The 18,220-nt window shown below is 44.2% G+C and overlaps 1 protein-coding gene across 1 annotated transcript in view; it reads left to right on the top strand.

Annotated features, from left to right (window-relative positions):
- The window catches only part of DNAH9 (dynein axonemal heavy chain 9), a 374,844-nt gene that overhangs the window by 63,915 nt on the left and 292,709 nt on the right, over window positions 1-18,220 (top strand). Inside the window, exons 20-25 of the mRNA XM_026654587.1 lie at window positions 4,739-5,609; window positions 7,256-7,386; window positions 8,753-8,879; window positions 15,453-15,605; window positions 16,722-16,847; window positions 17,754-17,993. Coding sequence (XP_026510372.1) covers window positions 4,739-5,609; window positions 7,256-7,386; window positions 8,753-8,879; window positions 15,453-15,605; window positions 16,722-16,847; window positions 17,754-17,993 — 1,648 coding nt within the window. The remainder of the gene's footprint in view (window positions 1-4,738; window positions 5,610-7,255; window positions 7,387-8,752; window positions 8,880-15,452; window positions 15,606-16,721; window positions 16,848-17,753; window positions 17,994-18,220) is intronic.

Here is an 18,220-nt window from a genome sequence, read left to right as displayed (position 1 = left end):
TCATCTAGTCCATTCCCTTCACTGAGGCAGGACCACCAAAGGCTCTGAAGCAAGGTAAACTGTCATGGGATAAGAGGGAAGGTCCTCTCATGGATCAATAACTGGTTAAAAGATGGGAGACAAAGGATAGGAATAAATGGTCAGTTTTCAGAAAGGAGTGAGTTAAACAGTGGGGTCCCTCCAAGGATCTGTATTGAGACTTGTGCTGTTCAACGTATTCATAAATGATGTGGAAAAGGGAGTGAACAGTGAAGTGCAAAGTTTGTAGATGATACAAAATTCTTCAAGACAATTAAGTCCAACGCTGACTGCAGAGAGTTAATAATCTGTTTTCCAAGCTGAACAGTCCCAGTCTTTTTAATCTCCCCATATATGGAAGCTGTTCCATACCCATAATCATTTTTGTTGCCCTTCTCCAATTCTAATATATCTTTTTGAGATGGGGCAGCTAGAACTGCATGCAGTATTCAAGGTGTGGGAGTACTGTGGATTTATATTGTGGCATTATATTTTCTGTCTTATTATATACCTCTTTCCTAATGGTTCCTAACATTTTGTTAGCTTTTCTGACTGCTGCTGCACATTGAACAGATGTTTTCAGAGAACTATCCATGATGACTCCAAGTTCTTTTTCTTGAGTGATAACAGCCAATTTAGACCCCAGCATTTTGTTTGTATTGTTGGGATTATTTTTTTCCAGTATGCATTACTTTGCATTTACTGTATCAACATTGAATTTCATCTCCCATTTTCTTGCCCCATCACCTAGTTTCGTGAGATCCCATTGCAGCTGTTCAAAGTCAGCTTTGACTTAATTAGTTTGGGTAATTTTGTATCATCTGCAAACTTTGTCACCTCACTATTTACCCCTTTTTCCAGATCATTTATGAATACGTTGAACAGAACTGGTCCCAGTACAGATCCTTGGGGGGACACCGTTATTTACCTCTCTCCGCTGTGAAAACTGTCCACTTATTCCTACCCTTTGTTTCCTGTCTTTTAACCAATTACTGATCCATAAGAGGACCTTCCTTCTTATCCCATGACTGACTCCTTACTTTGCTTAAGAGCCTTTGGTGAGGGACTTTGTCAAAGGCTTTCTGAAAGTCCAAGTACATTGTATCAACTAGATCTATTTTGTTCACATGTTTGTTGACACCCTCAAAGAATTCTAATAGATTGTGAGGCATGATTTCCCTTTACAAAAGTTGTACTATAGTTACAACCAACTTGCCTAGTATTGAAGTTAGGCTTATAGGCTTGTAATTGCCAGGATTGCCTCTGGAGTCTTTTAAAAAAAAATTGGCGTGACATTAGCTATCCACCAGTCATCTGGTACAGAGGCCGATTTAAGCGATAGTTACAATGGTATGGAAAAAGTGGATACAGAAGAATTATTTACCCTTTCCCATAATATAAAAAATGGGTCACCTAATGAAATTAATAGGTAGCAAGTTTAATACAAACGAGGAAATATTTTTTCACACAATATACAATTAACCTGTGGAGCTCATTGCCATGGGATGTGAAGGCCAAAAATATAACTGGGTTCAAAAAAGAATTTTTGACAAGTTCACAGAGGATGGGTCTTTCAATGGCTATTGGCCAAGATGGTCAGGATTGTAACATTGTGCTTGAAGTGAACCTAAACCTCAGACTTCCAGAAACCAGGAAGGTAAGACAGAGATGAGTGTCTTCAAAATTGCCCTGTTCTGTACACTTCCCCTGAAGCTCTGGTACTGACCACTGTTGGAGACAGGATACTGGGCTAGATGGACCATTGGTCTGACCCAGTATGGCTATTCTTATGACCCAGCATATCTAGACCATCCCTGACAGGTGTTTGTCTCACCTATTCTTAAAAAACCTCTAGTGATGGGGATACCACAACATCACTTGGTAACCTATTCCAGTACATAACCATCCTTAGAGTTGGAACGTTTTACCTAATATCTAACCTAAATCTTCCTTGCTGCACAAATTCAGCTGATTACTACTTGTCCTATCTTCAGTGGACAGAGATACCATCACTGTCCTCTTTATAATAGCCCTTAACATATGTGAAGGCTGTTATGTCCCCCTTCAGTCTTCTTTTCTCAAGACTAAACTTGCCCGGTTTTTTAACCTTCCCTCATGGATCAGGGTTTCTAAATATTTTATTATTTTTTGTGCTCTCCTTTGTGCTCTCTCGGATTTGTCAATATCTTTGTTAAAGTGTGGTGCCCTAAACTGGACACAGTACTCCACTGATTCCCAAACCTGAGCTGGCTTTTGTAGGTGACAAATCTGAGGAACTGTCACGGATTGAAGTGTCACAAGAGGAGGTTTTGGAATTAATTGATAAACTTAACTTTAACAAGTCACCGGGACCAGATGGCATTCATCTGAAGAGTTCTGAAAGAACTCAAATGTGAAGTTGCGGAACTGTTAACTAAGGTTTGTAACCTGTCCTTTAAATCGGCTTCTGTACCCAATGACTGAAAGTTAGCTAATGTAACGCCAATATTTAAAAAGGGCTCTAGAGGTGATCCCGGCAATTACAGACCGGTAAGTCTAACGTCTGTACCAGGCAAATTAGTCGAAACAATAGTTAAGAATAAAATTGTCCGACACATAGAAAAACATAAACTGTTGAGCAATAGTCAACATGGTTTCTGTAAAGGGAAATCGTGTCTTACTAATCTATTAGAATTCTTTGAAGGGGTCAACAAACATGTGGACAAGGGGGATCCAGTGGACATAGTGTACTTAGATTTCCAGAAAGCCTTTGACAAGGTCCCTCACCAAAGGCTCTTATGTAAATTAAGCTGGCATGGGATAAAAGGGAAGGTCCTTTCATGGATTGAGAACTGGTTAAAAGACAGGGAACAAAGGGTAGGAATTAATGGTAAATTCTCAGAATGGAGAGGGGTGTTCCCCAAGGGTCAGTTCTCGGACCAATCCTATTCAACTTATTCATAAATGATCTGGAGAAAGGGGTAAACAGTGAGGTGGCAAAGTTTGCAGATGATACTAAACTGCTCAAGATAGTTAAGACCAAAGCAGACTATGAAGAACTTCAAAAAGATCTCACAAAACTAAGTGATTGGGCAACAAAATGGCAAATGAAATTTAACGTGGATATATGTAAAGTAATGCACATTGGAAAAAATAACCCCAACTATACATACAATATGATGGGGGCTAATTTAGCTACAACAAGTCAGAAAAAAGATCTTGGAGTCATCGTGGATAGTTCTCTGAATGTCCACGCAGTGTGCAGAGGTGGTCAAAAAAGCAAACAGGATGTTAGGAATCATTAAAAAGGGGATAGAGAATAAGACTGAGAATATATTATTGCCCTTATATAAATCGATGGTACGCCCTCATCTCGAATACTGCGTACAGATGTGGTCTCCTCATCTCAAAAAAGATATACTTGCACTAGAAAAGGTTCAGAAAAGGGCAACTAAAATGATTAAGGGTTTGGAACGGGTCCCATATAAGGAGAGATTAAAGAGGCTAGGACTCTTCAGCTTGGAAAAGAGGAGACTAAGGCGGGATATGATAGAGGTATATAAAATCATGAGTGATGTGGAGAAAGTGGATAAGGAAAAGTTATTTACTTATTCCCATAATACAAGAACTAGGGGTCATCAAATGAAATTAATAGGCAGCAGGTTTAAAACAAATAAAAGGAAGTTCTTCTTCATGCAGCGCACAGTCAACTTGTGGAGCTCCTTACCTGAGGAGGTTGTGAAGGCTAGGACTATAACAGAGTTTAAAAGAGAACTAGATAAATTCATGGTGGTTAAGTCCATTAATGGCTATTAGCCAGGATGGGTAAGGAATGATGTCCCTAGCCTCTGTCTGTCAGAGGGTGGAGATGGATGGCAGGAGAGAGATCACTTGATCATTGCCTGTTAGGTTCACTCCCTCTGGGGCACCTGGCATTGGCCACTGTCGGTAGATAGGATACTGGGCTAGATGGACCTTTGGTCTGACCCGGTACGGCCTTTCTTATGTTCTTATGTTTATATCCAGAGGCCTACTTGACCAGAAACACAAAGGCTTATGAATGGAACTGCTCTTAGAAACCTCGTGTAAACGAATGAAAGAGAGTTCCCTTTGAGTTGTGTTCTCCCTCCTCAGTGAAAGTGACTCTCCTTTAAAGTGCACTACTTTGCACTCATGTAGCAGTGTGATAAAATACATTCATAAAATCCCCCCTGCGCACATGAGAGAGGAATAACTTTACCCCACTGAACTGGGCTCCCTTGCAAGCTTCTGTAAATGTCACTCTCTGGAGGTTGGGGTAGAATCAAGCTGCATTGACTAGATCGGCTGTAATGGCCCTTGAGTGGGTGAGCCACTTAGCTTTTTGAGTTGTCTTGCCATTAGCTCGTACCTCAGGCTGACAGCGAGCGTGTGAATCTGGGGCACAAAGAGGAAAAAATGGTTTTTTGTTTCCTTTTTAAAAGTATCAGTGTTTCTGACAATTTTACCTCCCATTTAGCCATTATTTAACATGTAACTCCATTTTAGCAGAGACTACAGGCAGAAAGATGACTATGCTCTGAAGAAAAGAATGAGGGTACAAATGGGACTTTAAAATGGCATCAGTTCTGCAATGTGGAATAACCATTAGAGCATACTAGAGCTGTGTTGTCTTGACTGTCTCTTGTACAAGCAGCTTTGCATTATATTTTATTTGAAGTGTTTATAATCTTACTTATGAAGAATGAAAATTGCTTTATAGGTTTGACACTGAAAATCCTTACCTAATGCTGGATGCAAACCACATTGAGATAAAACAAATGGAGTCAACCATGGCCTCACTTTATGAATCAGCTGGTTTGTTTGAAGTCAATGTTCCAGATTATAAACAGCTAAAGCAATGCAGGAAGGAAGTTTGTCTTCTCAAGGAACTCTGGGATATGATCTCTGTGGTGACATCTAGCATGAATGACTGGCAGACCACGAAATGGAAGGATATTAATGTGGAAAACATGGACCTTGAATGCAAAAAGTTTGCAAAGGATATTCGGAACCTGGATAAAGAAATGAGGGTGTGGGATGCATTCGCTGGGCTGGACAACAGGGTGAAGAACATCCTGACATCTCTGAGGGCTGTGGCGGAGCTTCAGAATCCCGCCATCAGGGAAAGGCACTGGAACCAGTTGATGCAGGCAACAGGTGTGACATTCACCATGGACGCAGACACCACACTGGCTGACCTCCTGACACTCAACCTGCATAACTTTGAGGATGAGGTTCGGGGCATAGTGGATAAAGCAGTTAAGGAAATGAGCATGGAAAAAGTCTTGAAAGAGCTAAAAAGCACTTGGAGCAGCATGGAATTCCAGTATGAACTGCATCCCCGGACAAACATCCCCCTGCTGAAATCTGATGAGGAGCTCATTGAAACTTTAGAAGACAACCAGGTGCAGCTGCAGAATCTGATGACATCCAAGTATATTGCCTTCTTCTTAGAGGAAGTATCCGGATGGCAAAAGAAGCTGTCCACAGCAGACTCAATCATTTCTATCTGGTTTGAAGTGCAGCGGACATGGACTCACCTGGAGAGCATATTCATTGGCTCAGAAGATATCCGGGCGCAGCTTCCCGAGGTACACAGCAGAACGACAGAAGTCATGTTCTCCTCAGTCAGAAAGGAATGCAGGACAACCTCCATTATCCCAACCAAAGCTGTCTGAAATGCAACGAATCCTTTGATGGCTACTTGTCACACTGGAAATTCCCTTAGTTTCCTGGGCTTATTCAGCATCCCCAGGACATTTGGATAAAGGAGGTTGTGCTTTGTCTCTTTCTTGGGTTGTCCCAGGAGGCTGAAAGCCCTCACTGATCTCCCCTCTCCCCTGTATGCAGCACATACAGCGTTTGTTATTGTAGGGATGCATGTGAGTGTAGGGCTGCTGGCATTGTTTATTGTAGGAAACACATTGGCCTGGTTGTGCTGGCAGAGGAAATACAGATCATTGCGTGGACTTTATATTTGCAAAGTGTGGGCCAACCAGCTCTGACCGTATCCCTGTAAAAGTGTTTAACAGAGAGCTGGTCCAGTCATTCCACTGCTCTTCTCTGAAAAGCAGAACAAATTCATTATATCAGGATTTCACTCTCCTTTGGTGGCCTGTAGAGGAAAATCCAAACTACTATTGGTTTCCTTTCCTATTATTAATTCGCGTAAATGCAGGTATATGGGGAAATATCCAGGATCCACCCCAGGTTCCAGCCGAACTGCACACCCCCAGTGTAGAAAATCTAGAGCTCGGCTCTGTGTGTGCCAATGTGTCAGGGTGTAAAGTTCACCTTTGCACTCTGCTAGACTGGTTTCTGTGTACAGGGCCAGTCCCCTGTTATAAGCGTGAGCAGCCCTGAGCATTGCTCTGACTTACACCAGCTGCCAACAGACACGGGGGGTTGAAACCACAATCGAGGGTGAGAGCACATTGGCCGGGGTGGGATGTCTGTATGGCGCTTGCTGTACTTGCTCTGTGCAGACAGCCTCCGTTCAGGCCCTTTTCACCAGCATTAAAGGCAAATAAATGCTTTTGGTTTTGTTTACAAAGAAAGCTCTGAACATTTCATTGAGTGGTTGGGGTGGAATCCTGCCCCCTTTGAAGTCCAGGGGTGGTTGTGGTTCACCATTGACTTCAGTGAGGCCAGGATTTTGAATGTGGCTTTATTTATTCTTCGCTGAAGTGCACTAGAAGCACATGAGCCTTGCTAAGGGGAGAACTTCTCTGTAAGCGAAGTGGGAGTGCTCATGGGGGACTAGATCGCTTCACTCTTCACCAGAGGCTGAGAAATGACTATCCTGGGCTGGAAGCAAAGTCTCATGAGGTCTGTTGTCTATCATGGTGCATGGCACTAACTATGCAGAATAGGCAAATCCTGCCTCTGTGGCCAGGGAAACATGGATGGATTCCAGGGTCTACTTGAGGGGAGGTCAGGTCCTCAGGAACCCCTTGCACAGGAAATAGGCCATACTGGGGATCAGCCACTAACTGGATCCTTCCATCTGCACCCTTCCAAGGTGGGGTGGGGGGAATGTAATGGGTCATAGTGCCTGCTCCAGTCATTGGGATGGAGGAGCCTCTATGAAATGGTGCCAAGGCCTGTCTGTGGGATTCCTCCTACCCAGCACCTGCCCTGGCTGCTGGGGTGGGGCTGTAGCCAGACGATGGAGTCTTTTCAGTAAAGAAATGAGTGTTTGACTGGGTGGCTGTAGCTTCTCTCTTGCTATTTGTAGGACTCCAAGCGCTTTGAAGGAATTGATGTTGATTTTAAAGAACTGGCCTATGATGCGGAGAAAACACCGAATGTCGTTGAGGCTACTAACAAGCCAGGTCTTTATGAACAACTGGAGGATATTCAGAGCAGGTGAGTGACACTTTGGGGACTTTGAGGGACACTGCAATTAGCTGCGATAAGTTTACTTACTGTGTTTTCAGATCTTTCTACTGGGCGGTGGTGGCCGTCTCTGTTCAGCCAGTCACAACAACACTAAACGTTATTTAGACTTTGTGTTTGTGATCCACCAATCTGTAACCCAACACCTGTTATCGCAATGTTCAGGCTGAGAAGTTCTGTATACAGAAGTCCAGACACTCAAAACATAAGGTGCTGAGTGCAACGTGAGCTCACCGACCTCACATGTAGATTGTGTCTATATAGAGCAGTGTGAAAAGTCCTAAAAAATACAAACCATTTGCAGCATAGCTGCGTCAATGTTCTTTTGAGACCTTTAACTATGGTGTGTTTAAATTCAGCCCTTCAGTGCTGCAGAGATAGCCTTGCCCCATGACACTGCTAGGTACTCAGAGGAATGCCCTGTTGCACTGAGGCAGATAAATAAACACTTTTCAGTTACTATGTTTGCTAATTTGACTGGGAAGTGCACATTAAAAACTCACTGTGAAGGCTGTTTTGGTCAGTAATATTCCACTACTAATAACATTGTTAATTTAAAACAAACCTCTCAGTTGTACCAGGCCCATATTCCTCACTGAGGAGTAGTTAAGTGCTGTCTGTGAAATTTATAATTTTAGCCATTTTTAGTTTTGTGTGCAAAAAAGTCACAAGATTTAAATTGGAAGTTTGGGATCTCATAAACTCAAACAGCTGAACAGAATTAGGTCAGACCAAGCTTGAGAAATTTCATCCCAACATGAACATGGTTGTGGGAGTTGTGGGTAGTTACAAAAGGCTGGGTCAGACTGCAGGAGTCTTCTCAACTTATCTCTCTGAGGGCTTTATACTTTTGCCCATCACCATAGTATCTGGGCACCTTCCACATAAAATCAATAACACTGGATATGTCCTTAGTGAAGTGCCTGGAGTCTGTAGCCATGTCTATGCTACAGCCACCCCAGTGGCAGAGCTACAGCACTCCTGCTGTACCGCGATAGTGAGATGCTTCGTGCATCGACAGAAGGGGTTTTTCCGTCGACATAGATAATCCACTTGTCCTACAGGTGGTAGCTAGGTCAACGGAAGAATCTTTCCTTGACCAAGGTCTATCCCGGGGGTTAGGTTGTCCTAACGATGGCACTAAGTGTGCAAAATTTTTCTCAGTCCTGAGTGATGTAGCTAGGGCAACGTAAATTTTAGGTGTAGACAAGGCCTCTGTCACTTCTTACTTTTTGGGGTCAAAACTCTGCTTCTGAACGTGAACTGCAATATTAGGTGCTAAGGAGAATATGTGTCTGTTGATTCTGGACTTCGTATCTCTGCTTTGTTGCCCCAGATTGGCTCTGTGTGAGAAGGCCTTGGCTGAATACTTGGACACCAAGAGGTTGGCCTTTCCCAGATTTTACTTCATTTCTTCTGCGGATTTACTGGACATTCTTTCCAATGGCACCAACCCGCAGCTAGTAAGTCTCACACATTACTGCCTTTGCCTTTGAACAGTGGAGTGGCGGATAGACTGACAAACCCAGAACATGCCTGTAGCTTGTTCTAGAAAGTATTGTTTCTATAGATTTCAGAGTGGTAGCTGTGTTAGTCTGTATCAGTAAAAACAACAAGGAGTCCTTGTGGCACCTTAGAGACTAACAAATTTATTTGGGCATAATCTTTCGTGGGATATAACCAACTTCATCAGATGCATGGATTGGAAAATACAGTAAGCATGTATAAATATACCGCACATAAAAAGATGGGAGTTGCCTTACCAAGTGGGGGATCAGTGCTAACGAGGCCAATTCAATTAGGGTGGATGTGGCCCATTCCCAGCAGTTGACAAGAAGGTGTGAGTATCAACAGAGGGAAAATTATTTTTTGTAGTGACCCAGCCACTCCCAATCTTTATTCAGGCCTAATTTGATGACTAGTGGTGTTCTGTCAGCAAGAAGGGTACCCAGAAGTCACCTGCTACAGGACAGGTCCAACAAAGAAAGTAACAGAACACCACTAGTCATCACCTACAGCCCCCAACTAAAACCTCTCCAGCGCATCATCAAGGATCTACAATCTATCCTGAAGGACGATCCCTCACTCTCACAGACCTTGGGAGACAGGCCAGTCCTCGCTTACAGACAGCCCCCCAACCTGAAGCAAATACTCACAAGCAACTACACACCACACAACAGAAACACTAACCCAGGAACCAACCCCTGCAACAAACCCCATTGCCAACTCTGTCCGCATATCATTCTAGCGACACCATCGGAGGACCCAAACACATCAGCCACACCATCAAGGGCTTGTTCACCTGCACATCTACCAATGTGATATATGCCATTGTGTGCCAGCAATGCCCCTCTGCCATGTACATTGGCCAAACCAGACAGTCTCTATGCAAAAGAATAAATGGACACAAATCAGATATCAAGAATTGTAACATTCAAAAACCAGTAGGAGAGCACTTCAGTCTCCCTGGACCACTCTGAAACCTGTCAATCTCCCTCGATATTTAATAACAGACTTAAAAGTCGCCATTCTTCAACAAAAAAACTTCAAAAACAGACTTCAACGAGAAACTGCAGAACTGGAATTAATTTGCAAACTTGACACCATCAAATTAGGCCTGAATAAAGACTGGGAGTGGCTGGGTCACTACAAAAATAATTTTCCCTCTGTTGATACACCTTCTTGTTAACTGTTGAGAATAGGCCATATCTTTTCATGTGCTGTATATTTATATATGCTTACTGTATTTTCCAATCCATGCATCTGATGAAGTGGGTTATATCCCACGAAAGCTTATGCCCAAATAAATTTGTTAGTCTCTAAGGTGCCACAAGGACGACTAGTTGTTTTTAATTTCTATAGTTATTAGTATATAACTTTCCACTAGATGGCAGTATGTACATCATATTCTCATCTCTAAGTGTTGGGAAACATTACGGATTGTTCTAATAATGCTCCTTTAAGTCTGATTAGTGTATGTTTTTGACAGTGTACGAGGGACGGACTTTGTGCTCGGAGGCTCTGAGGTTTGAAGGAACATATTTTCTCTAAAGATCTCAGCAAAAGCTTGCAACAATGACTGGGGAATTTGGATGGCTCAGTTTTGGGCCATTTTCAGAAAACGCCAAGCACCTGCCCTTGAAAGAGTCTCAAGTTGGGCACCCAAAGATTGAGGCACCTAAAATAACTAATTATTTCAGAAGGCTCCATCTTGCAGAATTCTCACCCTGGGTTTGGACGCCTTAGTGTGAGACTGGTGGCAATCCTGTTGCTCTTGCGTTGTTTGATCCTGTAGAGGAGAAGGGACAATTTAGGCCCCTGGAGACACCACACTATGTGCCACCCTTGCTGCCCTACTCAGAGTGCTTCAAAGGGGAAATCCTCAAATCTAAATCTGAGTCAGCCTTGATCTCTGAGCACGGAGCTCAGTCATAGCAATGCCTGTGCCAGGCAGGGCTCCATCCAGTGGAAATCAAGGCCCCTCCTAATTGATGGCTCCTCAATGTCCTTGGCATCTGAAGTTGATGGCAATGATCTCTGGCTCCGGATGGGCTGGAGTCTCCACACAGGAGACAGGACCAAGGCAGGAGGTGCCAAGAGGGAAGGGGCAGACTGATGATGGCTCAAGTTATCTGGAGAGCTCCTCTGAGGCCAAATGCATCTCGACTCCAGAGAAGCATCAGCACAGTGACTGCAGGGCATGGGAGGACCTGACCTTTCCCCAGTCCCCACCAAAGGTGCCCCAGACAGCTGATGCTGTCATTATCATTCCTTGTTTTGTGCTGTACTAGTGCCATTGTGCTGGGCACTGCGCACACGCGGAGTACAGGATGGTCCCAGCTCTGAAGAGCTTACTTTGTAAGTACAATCAACATTTCCAGTTAGACCTGCTCCAGGGATTCACAAGCAGTGCCTAATTTGTGCCAGGGCACCTTTAGGCTTGGCAGTTCATACTTCCGGCACCTCTGGGCTGGCTGCATCAGTTATGATTGTAAAAAAAAAATTGCTTGAGCCCTGGCACCTCTTTCACTACACATTAAGCACTGTTTGTAGGATCAACAGTTAAGAGGTACCTGGGCCAGGAAACCCATCCAGCAAGGTTGCGCTGTTCTTTTACACCTTTCTGGACTAGCTGCTGGTGCAGGTATGGCAGGCCCCTCCTCACATTGTTGCCTCAGTCTTGACTTTTCTTTCTAGAAGCCCTGCCTTTGCACAGTCAAAGGGCTGGCAGGAATGAATGGAGGCCAGCAGTATACTCAAGACATGTTGGCATGCCATGTTCAATGGGGGGCCTGGCCTGCACTCTACCCCCACTGCCTGCAAGGATAACAAAAAAGTGAATACTTAGGGGATTCCCAACAGTTGGGCTCTGAGGAGCTGGGAGCCAGGACTGAGAAACTTGGCAGGATGCTCTCTTCAGAGAAGCAGGCTTGCAACACAAGCAGCGTTCCCATTTGAACTCATTTGACCTTCCATGGAGAATGTATTTTCTCAGTGTGGGATAGCATTAAGCAGCAGCTCTTGAGAAGGGTTTTTCATGCTGACAAGGATGCACTGGGGCGGTTTGGCCAATTATGCTTCTGGATGGAGCTGATAGTGAGAAAAAGGTGCAGAGGTTGTGGTGGTTGTGATTGAAAATGAAACAAAACCTGTATTTGAAAGGCCAAGCTTGTAAATGGATGTGTATTTATGAGGGGATATGGCTGACAGTGGTTGGCAGATTCTAGGGCAAGAGTGTTCTCTGTGGCATATTTCAGTTTGAACAAGAATCCCAATAATCTCTGCTCCATGAATGACGACACTGAATAGAAAGTAGTGCACATGCAGCAGGTGTTTCTCCCTTGCAGGCAGCCACAGAAGACCCATTACACACAATGGAGAACAGTATGAACTGTAAAATATGGGCCATCCAGGGGTTCAATCAAATGATGACCCTAGCTAAAGCAAATGCAGATCAAGCTCTAGTGAGTTACAGTTCTTGTGTATGCAGACCTAGGTTAATAGAATGGATGTGTCACTGTCAGGGACATCAGTTCTGGAGGTTCTAAGTCAGAAATGCCTCTTCCAGAAGCAGTATTTCTAGGGACTCGCCAATGCAATCAAGTCATTCTAAAGGTACTGCGACAAGGAATGACATCCACATGATTGACTGGACTATGGGATGGGGTGGGAAGGAACTGCACTATACATAATGTTGCAACAATATTTCTGTTTAAAGAAATTCCCTTAACTGCATTTCCTGGCGTTCCTAGGTTTTGTTTCCGTTTCCTTTTCCTGTCCCCAGCAGGGAAGAGTTGTATGGAAGGCATTGTATAGGTGTTGTCAGGGTGCGTTGTATGGGAGGCATTGTTACAGTCTGTGCTTTGGAATCCCCATGTTCTGGAAGTGTGTAGTTAGAAGTTCTGTAGAAAAATCTCAGCTTCACCTTAGCTCTGTTTTTCATTAGTGAATATACCACCAATGTAGGTGAGGTTGGTTATTACTATTATAGGAGTTTGTCATCATTGTAATACCTGGATGTCTATACCATGACACAGCTAAGTCAGAGCGCCTGGCAGGCACAGCGGGATATTGGTGGGATAGCTGTGTGCACCCAAGGTATGTCTACACTGAAGCTGGAGGTGTCATTTCCAGCTCACGTAGGTGTACACGTGCTAGCTCTGATTGCACCAGCACTGTAAAACTAGCTGGGTAGCCGTGGTGGTGCGGGTGGCAGGACGGGGTAGTGCCTGAATATGAACCTAGCGTCTCGGATGGGAATCATACTCAAGTGGCTAGACCCACTTATGCCTCTGCAACTGCGTTGCTATTGTTAGTGTGCTAGCTCTGTCAGAGCTAGCCTGTGTACATCTACATGAGCGGAAACGTAACCATCTAGTTCCAGTGTAAACATACCTCCCGTCAGTTGGGAAGCTCCAGCTAAACCCATTTTCTTTAGCAATTGAATAACAGGGCTGTGCTGCCATGTTCTGATTCATCTTGAAATTGGTTTGTAAAATTGACAGACGTTTTCATAGTGAATGCTGAGCTTTACTCAATCCAGAATCAATTAGCATTTCTATTTTTTTGTTAGCTAGTGGTGAATCTCTTCCAATTAAGAAACCTTTCAGATAAGGAGATATAGGATTATATGAAGTTCAGGTTAGTCAGGGCTCAGTGCATATATAGAAATGCCATTATTTTCTGCTAACACATAATATTTCTTATAGTTTCTCTGTGGTCCTTGGTTTTTTCAACCCTTGAAACCTCACAGTTGTGCATTTGATCAATACCACAAACACAGGGGGGGAAAAAACAGGAGACACACAGAAAAAATACCACCTTGAAATGCCCAGTGGTATATGAAGGAATTCTGTGAGCAGAACTGTTTACAATAAAATCAAGTAAATATCAAGGAGGATCAAATATGGATAAACTCTTGACCTTTCCATTGTAGTCTCTGAGCCTGTCTGATCATTCCTAACAGAGGATTAAATGCACAACAATATTATCATAGCAGATCTGGCATTGAACTTGTAAAGATTCAGGTATATCCAAGGTTTTTCTGGTGGTGTTGAACTGAGTGTCAGAATGTTTTATAGAGAATCTGTCTAGACTGGCAAGGCGTAGGAATCTGATTGGATGATTCGCTAAGAGGAAAGTTCTGCACATTAAATAAATCACAGAAACCTTTTCTTAAGATCATGAAAGCCAAGGGGCCAATCCTGCCATGTGCTAAGTGCCAATTGCAGCCCATTACCTTCCAGGATTGGGCCCAGTATGAATGTAAGTGGAACCAAACAGCAAAAAATATTAATAATAAAGGTCTGTCTCTGCAATGCTGCTTGAAAAGTTTTTAATCCTTTCTCTTTCTGAGTCAGTGACCTGTGATAGACTGAAGACATTCATTTGTTTTATATGGTTTTCTAGACAGTCAGTGCTTGTAGCAGAGGACTGGGTGCCTTAGGATGGGGGTTCTCAACCTTTCCATCTTACTGTGATTTAGCAGAGAGCCCCTCTCCTGTAGCAATTGGGGGAGGGCAGGTCTGAGTGACCAGCCGGACATCAGTTCATGACTTCCATGGTGGTGTGACCCCAGGTTGAGAACACATGTCTTGGGGGGAGGTTACTGAGGCTTTACTTCTGGTATTAGTTTGCTTGTAACCCAGGTTGGTCAGTGACTAAAATTTGTATTGTCTGAAGGCTGGAAAAAGCTCTGGTGGTCTGTTCATCTTCCAGCAGAAAGCTGTTCATGTTGAAAAAACCCTCCCGAGCAATTCTAACTAATTGCTCCTTTTGAGCCCCTGAGTTGACCAAGCTTTGAACAGGCCATGGAGTCTGATTTGGTCTTTCACTCGTAGAGGTGATCCTTCTAGGGCAAGGTGGAGGCATCGTGGTGGGTTCACTGCTGCTCTTCATAGTGTTCCTTTGCTGGGGAAGAGCAGAGGCCTTCAGTCTCCAAGGCTGAGCACCTTTCACCAGCACAAAACTGACTTCCAGTAACAACTCTTTTGGTCCACAGGCTGAGATAGCTGGGTTCTCAATACTTCCCCAGCAATGCTCAGTAAAAACCTAGAGCACTCTTGAGTGTAGGACTACATAGGTTCCTCACCATCGCTCTACCATCATTGTACATTGGGAGGCTGACCTGCGACTGATCACTTAATGTTCTGAATGTTTGCTATGTGTGTGTGTGCACGTGTGTGTACGTAGGGATGTGGGTCTGTTTGTGCTGTACAAAAGGTACCCTATCAATATTAACTGCAACATAAAGAATAAAATGTATCATTATTACTAGAGTATTGCCATTGAAAGGTATTTCTGTTTTCTAAGTGAAGAAGAAGAAGTAGATGGTGCTTGTGTCTGTTCTAGAGCTACAGAGTTAGTCCTGCTGTGTCAGAAGGATATGACCAGCCCATCGTATGATAGGTCTGGCCAAAGAGGGATGAGAGGAGAGCGAACTTTTCGGAGCCTGACTGATGAGGGAGCTGCCCTGCTGATGAGCACACACAGATCCTCCCACCTAAATGACCTCTCTACTACCATTCCCTGTGCAGGTGCAGCGCCATCTCGCTAAGCTGTTTGACAACATGTCCAAGATGAAATTCCAGCTGGACTCTGAGCAAAAGCCGACCAAAACTGGCCTGGGGATGTACAGTAAAGAGGAGGAATATGTCAGCTTCAGTGAGCCCTGTGACTGTAGCGGGCAGGTGAGATGAAGCTGCTTCATTTCCTATCATAAGAATTAGATTGTGGCTGGTGCTTTTATCCCTGTTAGTTTTTGTAGTGCCTAGGAATCCCCAGTCGTGGCCCAGGGCCACATTGCACTGGTGCTATACAGGCGCAGAACACAACATTGGTCCCTGCCCCAGAGACCTTACAATTTATGCATCAGACAAGAGACAACGATGGAGACAGACAGACGGGAGTACAAGGAAACGATGAGATGGCCTGTCTGACCCAGGCTGCCAGCAGAGCTATCATTAAAGAGTGGTAATGGTCAGAAAAAGTGCTGTATAAAAATGGCACCTCCCTACTGTACAGGTCTCCCCTCTTTGTGTCGTTTGAGTCCTGTCTGCCCATGGTAGTGACAATGGTGGTTTTTTTCCTCTTGGTCTCTGTCAAGCACTGAAGGGTCAAGTAAAACTAAACCTGGCAAAATGTAAACTGAAAACCAAGGGTTTTTTTGGCGGGGGGGGTGGGGAGGGCAGGGGTGTTTGTTGGGAAAAAAGACACAATTTTGGGGAAAAAATCCACAGGCAGTTCCATTAAAGCCGTTTGTTAACTGTGATTTTTTTTTTCATTTGAAACCTTTTGACCAGCTCTAATTTTGGCCTTAGAATTCAGCACAGAATGATACTTTGTATCTCAACATACACTGAATTCCCAGAGAGCCAGCCTGGGGAGAGAGCTTCTGCTGTGATTCATTCATCACAGCGAGAATTCCACCCCACGTCCAGCACTGACCTTGTGCGAGTGCTGGCAGATTGTGCCCAAGTCACATGTGTGATTCTCCTCATGGCCTTGGGGATGGAAGATATTGAAGCAAATTACCCACCAGTGGAGTTCCGAATAGTGCTGCTGCAGTTGGAGATCTAGCAAAGTCACTATTGCGTTACAAGTGTTGATTTAATGCCAGCTAGAATCCTATGAACACATGCAAAGGCTAAGACACAAGTCTCAGCTCAGTAGCCCTGGGCCTAGGACCAATGGGGGGGGTGTTTAATATTCAGTTAAAGGACATTAATACAGTCCCATATATTTACCTATTGCACAAAGTTCCTCAGTGGACGAGACGTGTCACTGTGTTTCAATACCTTTGCTAGGTTGAAATTTGGCTGAATCATGTGCTGGACAGCATGAGGGCTACCGTAAGACATGAGATGACAGAAGGAGTGACTGCTTATGAAGAGAAACCAAGAGAACAGTGGCTCTTTGACTACCCTGCCCAGGTATTTCATTACATCACACTTGTCTCCTCTTCGACTGGCCCTCTAGAGAAAGCAGCTCTCAGTTTAGCCTCTTGGGTCACTATGCAAGTACAAGGCCTCTAGCCAGTCCCTGGGGTGGGTGGGGAAGCTCTGTCTGGCCAATGCTCCTGGACTTCAGATGTGCCACCTGCCCCAAGGACATGCTTTCCATTGGTTATAGGAGACTCCTGAGCTGGGATTTCAGGCAGAGTCCAGTTGTTTGGTTCTGTGAGCTCAGTGCGGGTACAGTATCTGTGTGTTTAATGACAGGGTGCTGTAGAATGAGACCAGCATGCAGAAGTGTCAGTGCTGCATATATGGAATGTTAAAAATGTAGGGCTGGAAGGGACCTTATGGGTCCTCTAGTCCATCCCTCCCGTGCTGAGGCAGGATTACATGGACTTAGACTCTGACAGGTGTTAGAGCTCATTACCTTGGAAGGGGTTAGTCCCATGCCAGAGGGAGTGAGTACTTTACCTACCTAGCGGCTGAGTGAGGAGTGCAGCAGGAAAAAAAACCTACAGGAGGAAATGAAATAAAGCAACCCCTCCCCTCCTTTATCTTGGAGGTTCTCATCCCCTCCTGTGAATTGCTTTTTCTGCTACCCCCTCCCCTGCTACCCTGTGGCATGTAAAAGACACTGATGTACTGATGAATAGCTGCGGAATTTGGCCTTGTCTCTGATGTTGGTGTCCCAGGGTGTGAGTTCAATGCAGCTCTCTGTTGCAGTGTCTGTTGTTATTACCACTTTGAGAAATACTTTCATTTTATGCCGCAGCTGCTTGATTTTTCACAACCCCACAGCTTTGCCGAGAGCATGCTGTTAAATACAACACACAGTGTCAGGGCTATTATGCAATTGATGATGAAATAACTCCCTTCTCTAAGGTGGCACTGACCTGTACCCAGATCTGGTGGACCACGGAAGTTGGAATTGCCTTTGCCAGACTGGAAGAAGGATATGAGAATGCAATGAAGGAATATTACAAGAAGCAAGTGATCCAGCTGAATACCCTCATCACCATGCTCATCGGTCAGCTCTCCAAGGGCGACAGACAGAAAATCATGACCATATGTACTATTGACGTACATGCTAGGGATGTCGTAGCTAAGATGATAGCTCAAAAGGTTTGCCGATATACCACAAGACATTACGCCTTTTCAGCACTGTCATTTACTGTGTCCTAGCAGTGTCTGATATTAGAGCGCAAACTTCCCAACGAGTTAATGGAGTAAGGAAAATGGCACCATCTTTGATCTTCCTGAAATATGAAAATGTGTTGTTGCCCCAGTAGCTTCTAATGTCCCGGTCCTCCTCCCTGTACTACACGTCCCCTCTATATCACTCGTGTCCC

Source organism: Terrapene carolina, unplaced genomic scaffold (genome assembly GCF_002925995.2).
Source record: "Terrapene carolina triunguis isolate 2854851 unplaced genomic scaffold, T_m_triunguis-2.0 Scaffold192, whole genome shotgun sequence".
NCBI lineage: Eukaryota > Metazoa > Chordata > Testudines > Emydidae > Terrapene > Terrapene triunguis.
Note: the sequence above shows the minus strand (reverse complement) of the source record. Positions and strands in the feature narration are given on the sequence as shown.